At 37.9% G+C, this 19282-nt stretch overlaps 1 protein-coding gene across 1 annotated transcript in view; it reads right to left on the reverse strand.

Annotated features, from left to right (window-relative positions):
- Positions 1-769: 769 nt before the first annotated feature.
- Positions 770-19282, reverse strand: part of LOC119885051 (cytosolic carboxypeptidase 4-like) — a gene marked incomplete at both ends in the record, with an annotated part of 31684 nt that continues 13171 nt past the window's right edge. Inside the window, 2 exons of the mRNA XM_038695303.1 lie at positions 770-837; positions 1225-1387. Coding sequence (XP_038551231.1) covers positions 770-837; positions 1225-1387 — 231 coding nt within the window. The remainder of the gene's footprint in view (positions 838-1224; positions 1388-19282) is intronic.

Here is a 19282-nt window from a genome sequence, read left to right on the forward strand (position 1 = left end):
TTAGCCTGACCGCAGTTGTTAGTGAAGCCAGATTATGAAAAGACGTCCTGTGTATGTGTAACTTGCTTTTTAGTATAGCCCCCTGGTATTTAAGCTGGCACAAACACTAAGTCATTAGCATAAACTGATCACAGGCCTAATAGCCCCAGGAGACGGCAGCGTAGGCAGGGCTTTGCAGAACCTAATCATGGGCCATGGTAAATAAGGGAGAGGCACCAAAAAATCACTTAAATTAACAGATTTTTTTAAACAAATATTAATTAAATTGCAAAAGACATGAGATTTGGATGGCAGTAAAGTCTGTGGTGGAAGTGAGTGGGTGTTTTCTGGTGATACTGGGGCTGATGCTAGAGATCATTAAGACTAATTAAGAAATGTTAGGTCATAAGTAGGATCTCTCCTCACCACAGAAATTCTGTGGAACTGCTTAAAGTATTGAGATTATTAAGTATAACTAAACCTGCCCCTACAGTGATCCCCAGCAGCTTCATTCATGCATTTATTAATGTTTTGATGTTTAGTATAGCTGAGTGTGCAGTTTAAACTAAACTAAAACTAAGAAGTTGATTACATGGTTTGTGTGTATGAAGTATTACAGTCACTGTTTATGGTCAAGAACTTAGTAGCAGTTGATTAACAACTTTTTTAGAATATGCAATTCATTTAAAAGAGTAATGAAAACCATAAGTGCTTTTTCTCTACTAACGATAGCACTGGCCCCCATAGACAACGCATACTAAAAGTACTGAAAGTACACAAAAAAACTTACATAGTCTTTGCTGTCTGCCTCTTGGTTATCTTCATCCTCCTCCTCATCACTTTCCTCACTGCTGTCATCTGGATAAAATAGAGAAAGCAGAGCAGCCAGTATGTATGTATGCGTGATTTACAGTGTGTTTGTGTATTTGCTTGTGTTTTCTTAGGTTACATTTTGTTAAGCACTTTGGGCCATGGTGAAACTGATTTAATAATTCATCAAAAATGCACATCCAAACAACACAACAGGCCAGGAAATGCAAATGCACTTTATCAGATACCATTCATTCTTAGTTTTATCAATATTTATTTTCCAGTGTGATCAGTCAGCCGGTCTGGTTGCAATAACTAGCTAAAATCTAAATATTCCCCAAATAAAAGCACTGAATTGTATGTTACATTTAGGATGCTATGCTATCAAAGGTGCTTCTGCTAAATCTGGACATGAAGTGAATGCTGATACTGTACCTGGTGCCACATCCATATCAGGGACATGTGGTCTTCCAGGCAGGGGGAACTTGTATGCAGACTGATCTGATGTCAGTGGTAGTGGAGTTCCGGGAAGACACTTCCTCATCAGCTGCACAGAGGGCTCCACCAGAGACTCCAGACCTTTACTTAATAAACATTTCTGCAGAGAAACAAACAAAAATAACATGGAAGCCACATGAAAAACACATGCTCTTTAGCAGGCCTGCAGGAGATCGGAATGCAAATGACATTAATCAGAATTGGAAGTGTGCTCTGTCTGCTGCCAAAGTAGCCTGTTTCTATCACTAAACCAGTAACAATATACACAACCCTAGATTTCTCCTTGACACACACATCTGCCCTTACTACTCTTTGTAGTGGTTTGGGACTTTCTTCCAGCTAAACATTTCAAAGATCTTGGGCCATTTTCGGGTCCCACAGTGCTGAATATTGCTGATCTGTCACTAAAAACTGGAACTGTCCTCACTAGCTCTAACACTGTTATGGTTGAATTATTACTTAAGATACCAAACTTTGATCTAAATCAATATCGAGCAGTCTCTAACCTTCCATTCTTTTCAAAAGTATTAGAGTTGTGTCTCAGGAACTTTATCCCACATATTTAACAGGAATCTTTTTGAACCTTTTGAGTATGCTTTCATGGCCTGTCACTCCACTGAAACTGCACTTATTAAAGTTCTTAATGATCTTCTGCTTACTATGAATTTGGATTCCACCTCAGTGCTTCTATTAGCTGAAAGAACAATTAGGTAAGACTGTGTTTCCTTCACCTCTTGGCCAAATTTCATGTAGTCACAGAATTAATTTCCACTTCTACGCTGATTGTACGCAGATGTATAATAATATAATAATAATAATAATAATAATATAATCCTTATTGGTAGAGCACTTTTCAAAAACAAGTTACAAAGTGCTTTAACAAGTGTAAAGAATAATACAAAAAAAATAAGATAAGAGCATGAAAAATTAATATAAAATTAGTAAAATACAATAAAAGGGATAAAATAAAGTCAAATAAGATCGGGAAAGGCTCTCCTATAAAAGTATGTTTTAAGAAGGGACTTAAAAGAGTTCACTGACTCAGCCGACCTGATTTCCTCGGGCAGGCTGTTCCAGAGCCTCGGGCCCTGACAGCAAACGCTCTGTCCCCTTTAGTTTTCAGTTGAGACTCTGGAACAGACAACAGACCTCTGCCCGAGGATCTCAAGGTACGTGCTGGTGTGTATGGGACTAAAAGGTCAGAAATATAACAAGGCGAGAGGCCATGAAGAGCTTTAAAAGTGATCAATAGAATTTTAAAGTCAATTCTAAAACACTGGGAGCCAGTGTAATGAAGCTAAAATAGGAGTAATGTGGTCATATTTCATAAGTGCCTGTAAAAGCAGATAATCATTCCCAAATTCTAAAATAAGAACTGTGCTGGTCTATGTAATAAGATGGGTCTCGATATTAATGAACGCAAACAGAAGCATTCTCAAATGTATTTCGGGATTTTTATAGAAATGACTCTCCACAAAAATATTTTTCAATGCTTAAATGTTTATTGTGTATAGAAATGTACAAAAGTATATACACATGTAAAAAAAATAACGTTCACATATGTATTTCTGTGACACATATTTATGAGTTGTATTACCTGAATCATGACTTCTCAAACACAGGGATCGTTATTTCTGCTTTTAAGGAATACTTACAGACAAAACTTGGTGATAAGTGAAAACATTTATTACTAGTTGAAAGTGTTTACAGGTGAATGATTATTACCAACAATTATACTGTAATAAATCAAGGTTAAACAGATGGAGGGGACAGGGGACATGGAAATTTTATATTATTGTTCTGTTTGGCGATAGATAGAGTACTTGGTTCAGTTATCAGGGAGGAAGAATGATTCATGTCATGGGTCTAATTTCTGTAAGATCTAAATCTAAGCTTCAGAGCAATCTGACATCAACTCTTTTTACAGGATGTAGAATATTTGCCTACTTTTTGCCGCTTTCTCAGCAAAACCCTCAGGGGGGCCACAAACTGTCACCAGGTTACGATGCACTTCAGGTCCTTCCAAGACGATGGACGATGTCCACGGGAAGACGATGGTGATGGAACTGGTCAGGTTAGACAGCAGTTTTGTTCCAGTGGTCCCTCGAATGTCACTGGCAGTTACCTGGTAGGTCTTATTGCAAAGGGCTGCTTCTTAGCAGATGACAACATGAGTACATACTGTTCTTGGTCCATGGTAAGTAGTAGTTGTTTGCTGATCGAAACTAATTTAATGATACTTATGGAAATACAAAAGTCTTCACAAAAACTTGCTTTAAGTTATAATACCCGCAATGAAGGCGAGGTAAGAAAACTTTGAAAAGAAGATTTCTCTGACGAAAAAGATAGAGATTAAAAAGGCATATTGCTCCTTTGGTTACAGAGAGCAAAATGGAAGAGGACAAAAAGAGTCTCTTCCGGTTTTATATGCACTTATTAAAGGTGTGTATCAGAAGTGGAGAAACCAAACTTCACGCCAAGTGTTGTGTTTTCTCTGGCCCTTTCTCTCAGAGACATGTGTAGTTTTTCTATTTATGAATTTGTTTAAATACACATCATACATGCACTAACCACATATTCGTTCTTTCAACCATAACTATGGGGTCAGTGGTATGTTATCATGTTTTGCGCTAAACATTTTACAGTATAGCAAACAGGTCATATATTCACATATCACTCAATTATGGCATTCCAAATACTTTCGCTCTGATACACAATTTCTGAAACTTTGGGAGAAATCTAAATAACAAGTCATTCCAACACACTGTTTATAAGACCGTTTTTAGATATGGCTGACATCAAAACAAAAGAGACGATATTATACTTGACCACTAGATGACCGGATGGTCACATGACAAAACTGGATTAATTCATGAAACAGTTCAGACATCACACATCGTACAGATACCATAGTTGGACTGTCATACACCAGCATACAGGTTGAATAATATTAGCTAAATTGTTTACAGTTGTATGTTAATGAGCTTGTAGTCAGTTCCGTAAGGTCTTTATGTCTCCCAGCTGTGCTGTTAATCTTGTTGTCGTGACAAACACCTAACTCACAGAGGAGTCGGAGATGTGGTACCAGGTCTGTGAAGGGTGTTAATGCACCTTCTAAATCCAGGGACAGTCAGATTAGAAGGTTAATCTGAGATCTCAAAAGGAGCCGAGCAAGGCTTTGATCTCCTCCAAAACATTCACCTCCCAATCTCTGACTGGGTTAGGGGCATTGCTGAACCCCGCTGTTTTACTACAAAACTGCCTGTCATGTGTAGATTTTTTGAGACTCCCCTGCCAATCAGATGTCACCTTCCATTTCAGCCAATAATATGAGCGTAGATTAGAGGGTATGATTTATTATAATGATATCTTAGTGCAAACACTGCATTTGCGCAGTCTACAATTAAGAGCATGGGACACCACATCATGGAGTCTGGGAACTAGTCTCCACAGGTGAATGCAAACTGTTGTGCATGATTACATATGTTTAAGTTATGAATGCTTGCTAAGTTAGTTAAGTGGTATTTAGCACTAGTGTCTAAAATTATCATGATCATATTATGGCTAGTTACAAGTTATCCTAAGTTGTCTGTTAGCATTATAGTTAACTTGTTAGCTAATGTCCATGTGCACTGTCCAGTTACGTGAAATTTGGTCATGCCTCACCCCTTTGAAACCCCATGAAACTTTGATAAACATATAGGACAATAACTTAACAATGAGGAATGGACACAAAGATTGGGAATTAAATAAGAAGTCTGTTTCAACCTCAGACAGTTTGCACCTGTTTTATTTTACCACAGCAACTGTTGCAGAACATCCAGTGTCACCCTAACTGCTGGATCCTACCAGGCACGACTGATTCTAGACAATGCTTGTGATTCCACCAGATGTGCCACAGCCTGTTTCAGAAACATCCTTGAAGCGTCCTTGGCTTTGCTCCGCGAACAATACATGCCTAGTCTATTTTTGATGGAAAAAGTGTCAAGCTGCACAGAGCAGATCAAACCAGGCAGGAAGTCAGACAAGGAAACATCATAGAGACTCCGGTCAATTTTCAAAATAAAACACCCTGTGCAGACTCCCAATCGTATATCAACAAGAAACACAATTAAAACAGACAAGAAAAGGCAGGCAGGCACTCTGCTTCTGAAACATTCCCTGTGGTGTATGAAGCCGTGCAGAGGACGGAACAAACCATTAGAGAGGTGTGCCTGGTAGTAGAACCAGGAAAACATGTTCAACAGGTCAACAACATCAAACAGGCCCTCTTCCGGTGGGATTTACAGTAAAGCTGTGCAAAGGTGGAACAAAACCTTTGCGCAGCCAGAACCTGCTGTAAAGGTGCCTGGTAGAATCCAGCTGTTACGCCAATGGTTGCACTTTGTAATAGTAGTGTTATTGTTATTGTTGTTATTTAGTTATCATGGAATTTTCTTAACATGTGCTTCACATTTGACCTGGATAAGCCGAGCCTTATACAATGTCTTGTATGTGCCTTATGTTTGTATCATATTGGAGCTATCAAGTGTTGGAGATCTGGGTTTAAATGGCACCAATGTTTATATTAAATAATGTAATAATTATTATTATTACTATTATTTACCCGCAACCCTGTGCACAGGATAAGCAGTTGACGATGGATGGATGGATAGATTACTATTATTTAACAATAGAATATACTTTTAGTTAAATTCACCTCGGGGCACCACTGATAAATGATTGGTCAGGTCACCAATCATAGCTGCAGCTTAGTTCATGGGCTGACTTCACACCTAAGTGTGAATTTCTGGAGGATTCAGGGAAAGGTCCAATGGCTCACATTATAAAAGTTCAGTTATGATCACAAATGAACAACTTCATCTGTGAGGTCTCTGTGATCCCAAAATATGGAAGATAGCTAAAGTTGATCCTGTCCATCTGTATAGAATGGAAGTACAGATGGGTGTAGAGGCTCTTTTTTTGTTCCTTTTCTCCTCTCTTGTGAGAGGTAGAGAGGGAGATTTTGTTACCAGCAAGCTAGCTGAAAGAGCATTATTGAGGCCTTTTTTCTTTTTTGCATAGAGGACTTTGACATCCATATCATAAGATTTGTTAAGCCTCAAATAAAACATTTTTAGTGTAACTATTTGATGCTAAATTGATGCTAAACTGCTAAATGCTAAAATTGAACATTAGTTCCACAACCTAATTTGACTCAAAACTATTGAAAGAGCAGTCTTCAAACAGGTCTTCTCATAATTCCTCTCATAAAATTAAATTCCATGTCAGTTGGGTTTTAAAGGGGACCTATTATGCTTTTCATATTTTCTACCATTTCTATAATGTTACAATGTCAGATGTTCATATTAAACATGACTAAATTTTCAAATGATGAGGTAAAAGTATTAAAAAGAAATCCCTGTGAGCCAAAACCTCAGATATCCCCCTGATGCGAACGCTCTGTGTTAAACTGTTTTTTCTACTAATGGCTCGGTATGATGTCATTCCGAGATAGATTTCCAAATATTGCAATTTACTCCAGGCAGATAATGCTGGCCACGCCCACAAAGGAACATGCAGACCTATCACTGCAGCACCCTGATAAACACATTAGACAATGGTCAATCAGAAGACAGTGGGGGCTTTGTGGGGCGCTGGGTCTCAAAGAAACTGAAGCATCTACAGCTTGTTTCAGAAAGATGCTGAGTCACAGAACTACAATATAGGGCTGGAAATGCAGTATAATAGGTCTTCTTTAAGAGCGACCAAGCCACTGTGACAGAAGCAATTAGATCAACTAATGCTGCGACCTAGTCCTTGATCCTGTTTTATCAATTCTCCGTTACTCAGTGAATGAATTTGTCGAGCTACGACCCCACGCATCCGACCCACCCTCGGTCTTACATCTGCATCCGATTCTGGACCGTCATCAATGTCATAGATATATCCACTGTGGATCCAGATGGGGATTCAACATCGATGACTCAAAACCAATAATGCCTCCAGTTCATTCGAATCTATAGTCCTGCAAATCAATGCAATTGCAATTATATTTTTTTAACTGATTTTAATTCTTTTTAACATCCATCTGTTCCATGGCCCCCAATGTCATTATTCTGGGTGATTTTAATATTCATATGGACAATAGTAGCAACACTCTCACAAAGGACTTCTCCTCAGCACTGGACAGCTTTGGGCCACAACAGTATGTTGATTTTCCCACTCATAACAAAGGACACATACTTAGACCTCATCTGTTTCTCTGGTCTAACCCCTTTTAATTGCACTGCATCTGACTTACCACTACACAAAACGATTCCACCCTGCTCCATCTCATTTCAAAACATCACGAACATTGACCTACCTGCCTTCTCTATTGCAATTAACAATCTCACCTTAGAATCAGCCAAGACTGATGATCTGGGCTCACATTATAATGGCCTATACAATCTCCTCAACACTCATGCTCCTCTGGAAACCTGGACAGTGTACTTTACTCATTCCACTCCATGTTACATGTCAGCTAAAAGCAAAAGAACGCCGCCTGGAACATCTCTACAAAAAAGCAAACTAGCTATACACAAGGACATGTATGAAAACCACATGCTGCACTACAAGGATTCCCTCTCTGCAGCAAAAAACAAATACTACACTCATCTGATATCATCTCATGAAGGAAACACTAGGGCCCTGTTTTCCACAATTAATACAATTTCACGACCCCCGAATAATCTACTAACATCACCCACTCCTCTTATTTCTGCTCATGGTCCCTCCTCTCTCAAATCTGCTGCTATTACCCCGTACTAAAGAAACCTGGCACAAATCCCAATGACCTAAATAATTTCATAATCATCTCAACAACAATAACCTCTATGAACAGTTTCAATCTGGTTTTCAGCCTCTCCACAGCACAGAAACAGCCCTAATCAAGGTCACCAATGACCTACTAATGGTTGCAGATTCAGGTCTTCTTACCATACTCATCCTTCTTGATTTGACTGCTGCCTTCGATACCATCTCTCACAACATCCTCCTGGACCGTCTAGCCTCCATTGGTATCATCAACACATCACTGAACTGGTTCATATCATACATGTCTGGCCACACTCAGTTTGTACAACTTAAAAATGTTCAATCACAACACTCCCCAGTCACCAGTGGTGTTCCCCAGGAATCAGTCCAGGGGCCCCTCTTTTTGATAATTTACTGAGAGAACTATTCTCAGGAAATATAATATCCAATTTCACTGCTATGCTGATGACACCCAGCTCTACTTGTCCACAAAACCTACGTCTATGCTCCCTCTGTCTTCTCTAACTGACTGCTTAGTAGTTAAAACCTGGTTCACTCAAAACTTCCTCAAACTAAACTGTGATAAAACTGAAATTCTCCTTGTTGGCTCCAAATCCACCCTAGCAAAATGTCCAAATTTCGCTCTCCTCATTGACAATTTCACTGTCCCCTCCTCCCCCCACCTCAAGAGTCTTGGTGTCATCTTGAAGAGCACACTTTCCTTTGAAAAACACATTAATAATCTTACCCGGTTTGCTTATTTACTTACTCACCATTAACCACCTTCGTCCTTCACTGACACATCATAACACTGCTACTGTCATCCACGCTCTTTTTACTTCCTGTATTGATTACTGTAACTCCCTTCTCTCTGGTCTATCTCACAAGTTCATTAATAAACTCCAACTGGTCCAAAACTCTGCTGTCTGTCACCAGAACCCCAGTCTCTTAACACATTACTTCACTTCTAAAACAACTGCACTGGCTTCCTGTCAAATACCGTATTGATTATAAAGTTCTTCTCCTCACCTTCAAAGCACTCCATAATCTTGCTCTCCTCCTTGAAAGTAGCTCATCGAGAAATGTTAAATAACAAATGAAACAATGCACAATGAGAAAACATGCAATTCAATTGAAATATATAAGAAACAAATGTGCATTGTCCAAAAGCTCATTACATCATTATATTTTGATTTGTCACCTGCCACCTTAATTTTGTTTTCCTTCATATAAATAAAGACATTTCCACCATAAATTGGTGCAGAAAATTTCTCCATAATGTAGGAATTTAAGTGTAATATATCAGTGGGTCTGGGGGTCCTTCTGGGGGAGGACCCCCAGAGCCACTGATATATTTAAGCATCGAACATTTACTATACTACAATACTGTTAAAATATCTTCTCATCTTGTTCTCGTGACCCAAATGTGCGGTCACACCATAACCTCAGCCCTTATGTCTTCACCACATTAAAACACAAAGTGACGCAATCAGCAGACATGTTGTTCAAGTTAGTACTTAGCATAAACAAATCAGAGATTAACTACCATGTAGAGCATTTCTTCCACAATAATTTAATGAATGACAGGCAGGCAGATATGTAATATCTATAATATATTAATATTATACTATCATTTTACTTTGCATTTAATGGTATAATATTTAGCTGTCGGATTTCTCTTTGTGGGTAGCTTGGCTATTAAAGCCTCTATAAATGGACTTCATGTGATACAGCTGCCCACAGTTGCATGCATCCTGGTGGTGACGTTTATTCATGAATCCCGTTTTTGTTGGTTTGTAGTGTCACGGGTGGTTAGATAATGGATTCTCGTCTTTCTTTGGGTTCCCCTGCCACGTGGTAAGCCACAGCCCTGTTCCTTTCCCCCCTGCCCTGTCAGTGTGCTAAATCCATCCATCCATCGTCAACCGCTTATCCTGCGTACAGGGTCGCGGGGGGCTGGAGCCAATCCCAGCTGACATCGGGCGAAAGGCGGGGTACACCCTGGACAGGTCGCCAGTCCATCGCAGGAGTGTGCTAAGTATTATATAGTATTTTCCAGTGCGACATTTAAGGATATTGTATAGTTTTTATGACTAATTAAATAAAGTATCCTGCTGATTTTGTACGTTTGCCCACTGTCAGTCAATTTATAACATTTTTGACATGCATTTTTCAGAATGTTTTTGTTTTTATTCTGTCTCTCCCTGTTCAAACAAACCTACCATTAAAATTATAGAGTGATCATTTCTTTGTCAGTGGGCAAACATACAAAATCAGCAGGGAATCAAATAGTTTTTTCCCTCACTGTATTTCTTGGGGTGAAATTCCCCAGGTGGCGTAGTTGCAGTAGTTCTGAGCCATTTGGTCTTACATATAGTATTTTTCATAGCTCTTATCGTCAGTTCTACTTCAATATGTTGTGCAGCTGTAAGTTTGAACAACTTAGATGTGGAAGATGGCATGGGTTAATGGTGGTGTTAAGAGAAAAGTTCAAAGGGGTTCAAGCTATTAATTATTGGGATGGTATTGCTGTTGGGTGTGATGAAGTCACCCGTGGTAACATTGCAGAACAGTAGCTTAGTGTGCTTGAGGCAGTGTTGCTTGGTCTCGGTTTTGGCGCAGTATATGAGAGCAAAAGAGGTGGAGGGCTTTAGGTGAAAAGATCTTCATTTTGGTAAGAGGAAGGAACAGGTTTACACCCAATTCCCACATCAGACGACCACGACCCATCAAAAGGGAAAATTGATAGCCTAATTAATTTAGGCTTGATCTGAAGGTTGCTACAGAGTCCTTCACTTGTGTACAGTGACTGTGTATTTATACAGTCAAACCACATAATCAAGTTCTATGTAAATTAAAGTCTATTAAACTACTAACTAACACACACGACAAATTACTATCTACGCTCACACACAAAAACGAATTAAAACAACTATGAATACAATCACTGTAAATGAAAACAGCGATGAACAATAAATGCAGGAATGAAGCTGTTTACCACTTTGCAGCTGACATGTTTCGCTCTGTCATGCGTAGATCTCACAGGGGCTAGGTGACTTCTGGGCATTGTCTGCCCAACATGGCGACCCAGCTTCAGTCGGCTGTGTCTCTCAGCAGGCAGCAGGCTGATAACATCTTCTTCATACACACCCTTTTGCTGGGTGTGCAGGAACTTCGGTTCTAACTTTTGTCGGGTAAGAAACACTGTTTTTTTGAGTAGCTTGTTTCAGTAAGTTCTTGCTTTCAAAGTTGGCTGGACGTCAGCCTCACAGGTTCGGGGTGGCTCAGGATTCAACTACATTCTCCAGGTGGTTGGAACAAGCTTGTGTCTGGATGGTTCAGGCTAGCAGCCTACCATCCGGGCAAGGCAAAAGAGCTGTTATGTTAAGGGTCTGCCCTGAAGACAAAATATGTTTGGGCTTCCTCTGGCTTTGTAGTCTTCTGTCAAGGGGGTGTCAGATGTTGTTGCAGCACAATCTCACCACTACCACTTTAACTTGTCTGTTTTTTACAGTTTTTCTTGATTGATTCAACACATTTCTTGAAATGATGCCTCCATTTCTAAGAACTCTAAACACAAATCCTTAACTTCTCACCAAATACCCCAAACTTCCTATTTTCAGGTCAAAATGAAACTCTCCACTCAAAACCATTCACTCTTGCTGAAAAAACAAACTTTACCCTCAGACATGACACACAAGCCCTCAAACACACACACACACACACACACACACACACACACACACACACATACACGCGTACCTATCCAACAGTGCACCGTCGGAGTAAACTGCCAAGTGTGGACCTGTGTTTCCAGTCCTTTTGAAGTAAAATAAATATAATACAAAATTTACTTTTACTGTCTTTTAACATAATATTACTGCAAATTTGCTTTTTTTGGCTTTTTAAAGAAATTGCCAAGAGGGGACTTAGATCCTTAAACGATAGCTACCTATCCAAGAGGGGACCTCCATTGTTATGCAGTGGAACTGTCTGTGCTCATTCTCACCTAATGAGTGTTTTTACCTTCAAAGACTTTCTTTGTTTCTTTCAAAAATGGATAATTTAACTTTAATGTGAGCGATGTGTAAACATTTCACCGTGATCCAAACTTTAATCACTTTAACTGAAAATAAATAAACTTTAAACTTTAATTCAGAAGTAACTTTGCTGCATGCATTGATATCAAGCACTACAGTATTACCAACAAAAATTACTTGATCTAGGTTTCAAATACCGTTTAAATAATAATAAAATATCTTATTACACTAGTGCACTTATTTTAACTTTCTCTTAGGGGAATTCATATTCTTCTGTGTGGGATGGTCATTTTTATGACCTGTGTGGAATGGTGATGTATGCATTTTAAAGAGTTACTTTGTATTTGCTCTTAATAACTGAATCTTAGACTGGTTTTGAATCACACATCCACTACACTCTGTTAAGGCTATTTGGATATCTTTAAGGGCTAAAGTCATTTATGAATATAATGAGGTCAGACAACAGATAATGAGTTATCCTTTTTCTAATAAGGATAATTTGACATTCAAACTATAGCATGTATGACAAACGAAAGCAAAAACAATAATACTTATGAGAAAAATATAATCTCAACTAAGCAGTCTGTTGACACATGATTTGATAATATGCTTTTGAAACAAAACTTAAAGGCTCAGCAATAGTAGATTTCCTAACTAGTATTAAGCTTCAGACTGTAAGATAAAAGGCTACCCAAATAAATTGATGTCCTGATGAGTTTTCATCAGGAATGCATGGTATTTTCATGTTTGCATTAGGCCTACAGAAAAAAGGTCCACACTTGTATGGCATTTAATGACATGAATCCACTGTTGGTTGCTACATAACGACACATGTCCCCTCTTAGATAGTATGGAGCAACAGTCACACTCCAACATCATTAAATATTCCTCAAGCATGATTTGTTATTATTGTTTTGTAATGAAATATGATGTCTCAGCTTTAGTTGATGGCTTAACCATTTTCAATCTTGACACTGCATCAAAATGAAGGGCTGCCCACAAGTCAGGAGAGTAGTACTTTAAGATAAATAAATAAAAAGTAGGAACAACATGGTCAGCAGCAAGATACTTTGTATTAATTTTTTATTAATTGCTAAAAACATATTTATTAAGTTTTACTAGACCTTTGAAATGGTTTAGCCCCCAAATCTTCCAAATATGATATTGACCAAGTAGGACATGATTTTAATCAATTTTACAATGTACTTGTTTGTTTAATCTATATTTATAGGTGTGCATTTTGTTTGTTGATTTGCATTACAGAAATGTCCACTGTTGGCTGGTATATAATGACACAAGTTCCCTCTTAGATAGCATGAATCGACACTCACACTGCAACATGGATGAGTAAAAAAGAAATGTATGATTCTTAAAAGAAAATTATAATGTAACCTAAATAGAATCTTTAGTTATACTTGTAAATAAGGTCTATTGTTATGTAACAAGTAGTAGTTTCCAAATAACTCTCAATTAAGTCTTTTCCAACTCATAATATGTTCTTCATTCAAAAGTATTGCTCATAACTAGTTCACTGGTATTTGACGCTTATTGACCCACACACATTCCCTATTCTGAACTTGCCTCCTTTCTCCAAACAAAACATTAAAGCAAAAAACTTTACCAACTTAAAAATTCAAGAGCCTGAAGTTTGATCCTCCACCTGAGAAGCTGCTGTCCTTTGCTAAGAAATGTGTAACCCACATTACCCATGACAAAAAGACTATTACCGATGACACATTAAATGACAGGAATCCACTGTTGCTACATAGGGCACATGTTCCCTCTTAGATCCTATGGAGCAACAGTCACACTCCAACATCATTAAATATTCCTCAAGCATGATAAATAAATTTAAATTAGGAAGTAAATGGTCAGCAGGAAGATTCTTAATGTTCTTTTTTTATTTGCTAAAAACAGATTTATTATGAACTTTCACCAGCCCTTTGAAAGGATTTAGCCCCCCAATTTTCCCAGTATATTGACCAATTATGACAATCACAGGATTTCAATCAATTTTACAATGTACATGTATCTTTAATCTATATGTAACGCAATGCATTTTGTTTGTTGTTTTGCATTGCAAAAATGTCCACTGTTGGCTGGTACATAATGACACAAGTTCCCTCTTAGATAGCATGGATTGACACTCACACTCCAGCATGAATAAATAAAAAAGAAATTGATAATTTCTAAGAGAAACTTATAATTTAAACTAAATATAATCTGTAGTTACTTGGGGTTTGAAGAGACACTAAGTTTACAAGACTAGGCGAGACACAATATTGGGTGCAAGTGTGAAATGTTAAGTAGTTCAAGTTCAAAGGCCTAACGATCATCATTGTCGCAAGAAACCCTCCCCCACACTGCAGACAATCAGACACAGATTCTCACTGCAGACAATCAGACACACGTTCACACCCCTCACTGCTCCAGGTCACCTCTCAGAGACAGCACTCACACTTTCTCCAGGATTTTGTATTTAGCTTAACTCTGCATTGGATGCTAATTCATAACACAGTTTCCTACAACCACAAAAAGAAAACGGTAGAAATATATGTAGACATATGTTTAGTAAAAGTGCCCAAACACCCAATTCTAATAAAAATCTGATGATGGTACAGCCAAAGAGAGAAAATAAATACAGGAGAGAGGAGATGCATGCTAATAAGCCACAGGTTTGATTAGAACTGGGCCACTGCAGTAAGAACTCATTTGTGTATGGTGCACATGCTCCTGAAGACACACGCTCATAAACTGAAAGTTTCTTGCTCTCTTCTCTCTTAACTTTGACCCTCAATTTACTGTATACTGCACTATAATGGCCACTCTACATTTTGGGTTTCAACAATACGCTTAAAAGAAATGTGTGCCAGTTTGTATAGCATATTTACAATATTGGTAAGCCTGAGAGAAGTTCTCACCACTGTTAAATTATAGTATCCCTGACACAAGTGGCATGTAACACAAAATAAATTAAACAATAAATCAAACACAATTAAGGCAAATAAAACAGAAGCCTTTTAACTACATAGCCTAAATACCTATGGTAGAAGCACAAAAAGCAAGGACAAATGACCAAATAATAAAAATCTGAGCAAGACAATAAGGCATTATGTTGGTTCTGAGACAGGCTGTAGGTAACTCCACCACTACACTTAATGTACGTAGAAGTTTAAATTCATCAGAAGAGAGTGACCTAGAATTTGAATGACTATGAATGCCTGGTTGACATTCATTGTAAGCCTTACATATTAAATGATTCCCACTGCTTGTAAACCTTTTCAGTGACTTTAAGCATTGTTGATCATGTGTCAGACCAATCAGAGAGACCATCTTTCCTTCTTTTGAGATAGATTTCCATCCAAATACACTATATGGACAAAGGTGCTACCCCTGTCCTAATAAATTTGGTAGGGGCTGTGTTTTCATGGGTTGTTAAGGGAAATCTTGCCTATGGATTTAGAATGGGATGTCATAAAAGTAATGCGTAGGTGTTGCTGTATTTTTGTCCATACTAGTGTAATAAATTAACTCCATATTATACACAATCGCTTTAAAATTCATTTGGTGATATTTTAAAAGTTATTCAACCCCATTATTTGGGGGTGTACTAAATCGCACATATGTATGGTTATTATACTAATTCTTAGTAGATGTTTTCTGGTGTAAAACACCTTATTTAGCTACTTTTTGTGAGTAGCTTGTAACATAGGGTACAATTTTCAACAAAAGTGGAGTATTGTACATCCGCTCTTTAAAGTTTCAAAATATCTCCCACAAGACTCCAGAGAAGTTGCATTACCAAAGGCCAAGTCACTGGTTTGCGATCTTGACGCCCTAACGACCATCGTCAGCAACAAGAAACCATCCCCCACGCTGCACACAATGGAGAACAATGACTGAAACTTCACAACCCTCACCCAAGATGACTTCTCAGAGACAGCTCTCAACATTTCAACCTTAAAACATTTGTGAATCACATAGGCTCTAGTCACTTAAATGTAGAGGATTCTTTTAAATCTACATCATTAACTGAAGACATGTGTAACTCTTTCTAAAAAATCCACAACAATACCTTCAAGCAGTATGTCTGACATGTCTACCACAGTAAACAAAAGTAAATCAAACCTATATCTAATTGCCAGAGAACATTTGCATTACTATGCCAGCAGTAGTTAGCATTTGATGTCTTATCCTAAGAACCAATCACTGTCCAGATAGCTAGTCAGGATTGTGTATATATTCTGGGCTCCTCAGAGAAGGTGCATGGCAGTCTTTGGTGTCTTGTGGAAGTGTTGACAAGTATGCAGTTTTTTGAAGGAGAAAACCAACTTTAAAATTTCTTTACTATTCTTACTAATCGTTTACCAGTCATCCATTTATCTATCTGTCTATCTTAACGGTATGTAGACATATTTCACCTGTGTTGTTCTTTTGAAAAACTTTTTCATCTTTCCATCCTGAAGACCAAAGCGAGAGGTAAGTTGAACATTTTTACCAATACCCCTTGTATGTTTTCATCAAGGCTGTTTGTAACTAAACTATCAAATTTAAATATAAACATGTACATATATATATATATATATATATATATATATATAGTATTGTATAACATAGTATATTCTGACTGTATCAGATTGTACAGATAGTTTGTTATTGTATATTGATTGCTTAGTGTGTAAATATTTTTACACCTATGTAGAATGTTACCTGTATATTGTATATAGGGTGTATATAGTATGAATATTATTTATACTACATAGAATTTTAACTGATTCTACTTTTATTGTATTTTATTCCTTACATTCCTATATACATATATGTACACAGAAAAAGTACTGATAGCTTATATTGTTTTACAAAGTCACCCAAGTTATCATGCTGTTCTTCTCATTGTATAAACAATAATCTTAAATTAACTTGTTATAAGTCAAGACACCATATGATGTATAATATATTGTAAAACATTTCACTGGAAAATGAGAACCAGAAGGGTTTTTCCTAAAAAGGAAGCCTTGCAACTTCACTGCATCTGAGAAAGAAAAAGCCAAATTTCAGAAAGGATTCATCTACAAGGAGAAAGGTATTAGATCAGAACATAAGATTCTCTATTCAATACTGTATTTAACTACAACTTTCTTGGTTGCTAATGAATTATAAGGAAATGGAGCATTGTTAAGTGTGTGCATAGTATTATACACTATATATAGTTATAGTTGCCATGTAAGGTGCAACCTGAAAATGGTTTAAAGGCATAGCTTGATTTTGTGTTCAGATATGAGAACAATATTGATCTTGTCATTCAACTCTCAGCAAGTCAGTCAAGCTAAGCAGGCAACAATTAAAATAAGAAATACCCACTGCCATCATACATAGTGTACAATTTTGATGTGTATTATATAAATGTAGATACAAATCCAAACCCTTAGGGTGACATTGCATAAGATCCTCATCGAGTGTTAGAACTGAGAGATAGTGTTGGTCGTTCATGGAATTTGATGACAGACAGACTGACAGATAATTCATTTATTCAGTATAAAAATCACCACCAAAAACACTGAGCCAGGAGAATTCTTGCAGGAATATATTTGAAGACACATCACTGACTCCAAAGAAGGGGCCCGGTTCTGAGAGTACTCCTTGTTATGGTACTAAAGAAGTCCTCAACGATTACACAGTGGCATTAAAGTACTATAAAACAAATGTCTGGGTTTGATAACAAACCGATTCTCTATTCCCTCAACAGCCCAGGACCTCCACATCCAGCATCTTCACCACCAAGATTGTCTGAGACCAGCCAGCCGGACAGCTGCTGCAAGAATCGTTTAGCATCCTCAAATAATTTCTGCACAAACTGTCAGGAACCATCTCAGGGAATCTCATCTGCATGCTCGTCATCCTCTTTGGGGTCTCGACCTGACTGCAGTTTGCCATCATAACCGACTTGAGTGGGCAAATGCTCACATACGATGGCGTCTGGCACTTTGGAGAGGTGTTCTCTTCATGGATGAATCCCAGTTTTCACTGTGCAGAGCAGATGACGTGTGTATGGCTTCGTGTGGGTGAGCGGTTTGTTGATGTCCTAGTTGTGGATCGAGTGGCCCATGGTGGCGGTGGGGTTATGGTATGGGCAGGCGTGTTTCACGGACAACAAACACAGGTGCATTTTATTGATGGCATTTTGAATGCATAGAGATACCATGACGAGATCCAGAGGCCCATTGTTGTGCCATTCATCCACAACCATCACCTCATGTTGCAGCATGATAATGCACGGCCCTATGTTGCAAGGATTACAATTCCTGGAAGCTGAAAACATCCCATTTCTTGCATGGCCAGCATACTCACCGGAGGAATTGGGGCAAAAACAAAAGTGTTGCGTTTATAATTTTGTTCAGTGTAAGAACACAGAAGAGGGTGGGCACATGAGGAACTTTCAGTTTAGGAGTTTGTGTGTGTCTTAGCTTAAAAGCACATTCAATAAAGTTTGCTTCAACATAGTTCTGTATATTTTGTACTGTTTTCTATTTGTGGTTGAACAACTTGTGTTATGAATAGCCATCCAACGTTGTGATGGTTCTGAGATGATCTATAGGTAACTCATCACTATTTCAATGGCTATTAAAATCACTAACACACATTTAAACTGTACATGCTAAAGAAAGAAGTTGAAAATACTGAGATGTAAAAATCTATAAAGACAAATACCTGCCAAATATCAGTGTGAACTTAATGCAGCACTGGTTGTGTGTTCTCCAGTTGATGCAAACTCTAAGTTCCATTGTTACGATGCTGCACCATTTGACAGCCCTCAAATATGCTTCTCTATTCGCCAACAAATGTTTAACCCCACATTTCAAAAAGCTACAATGAGAACATTGCTGGTGACACTTTTCTAAAAAACAAAAACAACAACACTACAGCTTATATATTTGGTTTAGATTATAATTTTCGAATTGTCCATTTTGCTTATTTCATATTATTTGTAAAGTGTGTCTGAATGTCTCTGTGGACCTTTCTCTAAGGCTAAGAACAAATGTACTGCCGAAGCATTTTAGAAAGATTTTCAATTTTTCAGAGACAGGCTTCATTTAGCCCCTTAATTACCACATCATAAAACCTAAACACGCACATATGAACTTGTTCATTTGTAGCTAAACTAACCTTTTCAACATTTC

The sequence above is a fragment of the Micropterus salmoides genome, unplaced genomic scaffold (assembly GCF_014851395.1).
Source record: "Micropterus salmoides isolate LMB-PRFRI ecotype aquatic unplaced genomic scaffold, ASM1485139v1 Ms_hic_scaffold_3886, whole genome shotgun sequence".
NCBI lineage: Eukaryota > Metazoa > Chordata > Actinopteri > Centrarchiformes > Centrarchidae > Micropterus > Micropterus salmoides.